This window comes from Eimeria tenella, genomic scaffold, assembly GCF_000499545.2.
Source record: "Eimeria tenella Houghton genomic scaffold, Eth_scaff1941, whole genome shotgun sequence".
NCBI lineage: Eukaryota > Apicomplexa > Conoidasida > Eucoccidiorida > Eimeriidae > Eimeria > Eimeria tenella.
The window spans coordinates 2700-3403 of record NW_013541783.1 but is presented as its reverse complement, the minus strand read 5'-3'; the positions used below and the strand labels follow the sequence as shown (position 1 = coordinate 3403).

General features: G+C 59.2%; 1 protein-coding gene across 1 annotated transcript in view; it reads right to left on the bottom strand.

The window, feature by feature from the left end:
- Positions 1-244: 244 nt before the first annotated feature.
- Positions 245-704, bottom strand: part of ETH_00040825 (uncharacterized protein) — a gene marked incomplete at both ends in the record, with an annotated part of 1456 nt that continues 996 nt past the window's right edge. The window contains one exon of the mRNA XM_013374125.1: positions 245-704. Within this exon, the coding sequence (XP_013229579.1) occupies positions 245-704 (460 nt within the window).

Below are 704 nucleotides of genomic sequence, written 5' to 3'. Positions count from 1 at the left end.
ACGCGGCAGCAGCAGCAGTCACGAACAGCAGCAGCAGCAGCAGAGGACTCACGGGTAGCAGCAGCAACGAGCAGCAGCAGCAGCAGCAAGCGGCAGCAGCAGCAGCGAACAGCAGCAGCAGCAGCAGAGGACTCACGGATAGCAGCAGCAACAACGAGCAGCAGCAGCAGCAGCAAGCGGCAGCAGCAGCAGCGAACAGCAGCAGCAAACAGCAGCAGCAGAAGCAAACAGCAGCAGCAGGTACCGTCTTTTCCTTCTTGTCCGCTTCATCGAGTTCCTCGACATCGACGGCGTCTGCTGCCTCCTTGGCCTCCCCATCTGCTGCTGCGTCTGCTGCTGCGTCTGCTGCTGCAGCATCTGCTGCAGCAGCAGCAGCAGGAGCGTCTTCAGTGACAGTTTCTCGGACTCGGACATAAATGGGGAAAGAAAGAAACTGCGCATAACGAGCAGCAAGTTCTTTGAGGCGCTGCGGCAGCAAAAACTCTGTTGCATCTTCTTTGAGGTGCAGCAAAACACAAGTCCCTCTTTTGAGGTTTGCTGCTGCTGCTGCTGGGGCTTCCGCCAAGTAGTACTTTGCGTCTGCTGTTGACTCCCAGATGTAAGCCTTGCCCTCCTCCCCGCTGCTGCTGCTGCTGCTGCTGCTGCTGCGGGAGATGACGGTCACGCGGTCGGCGACGAGGAAGGCGGAGTAGAAGCCGACGCCG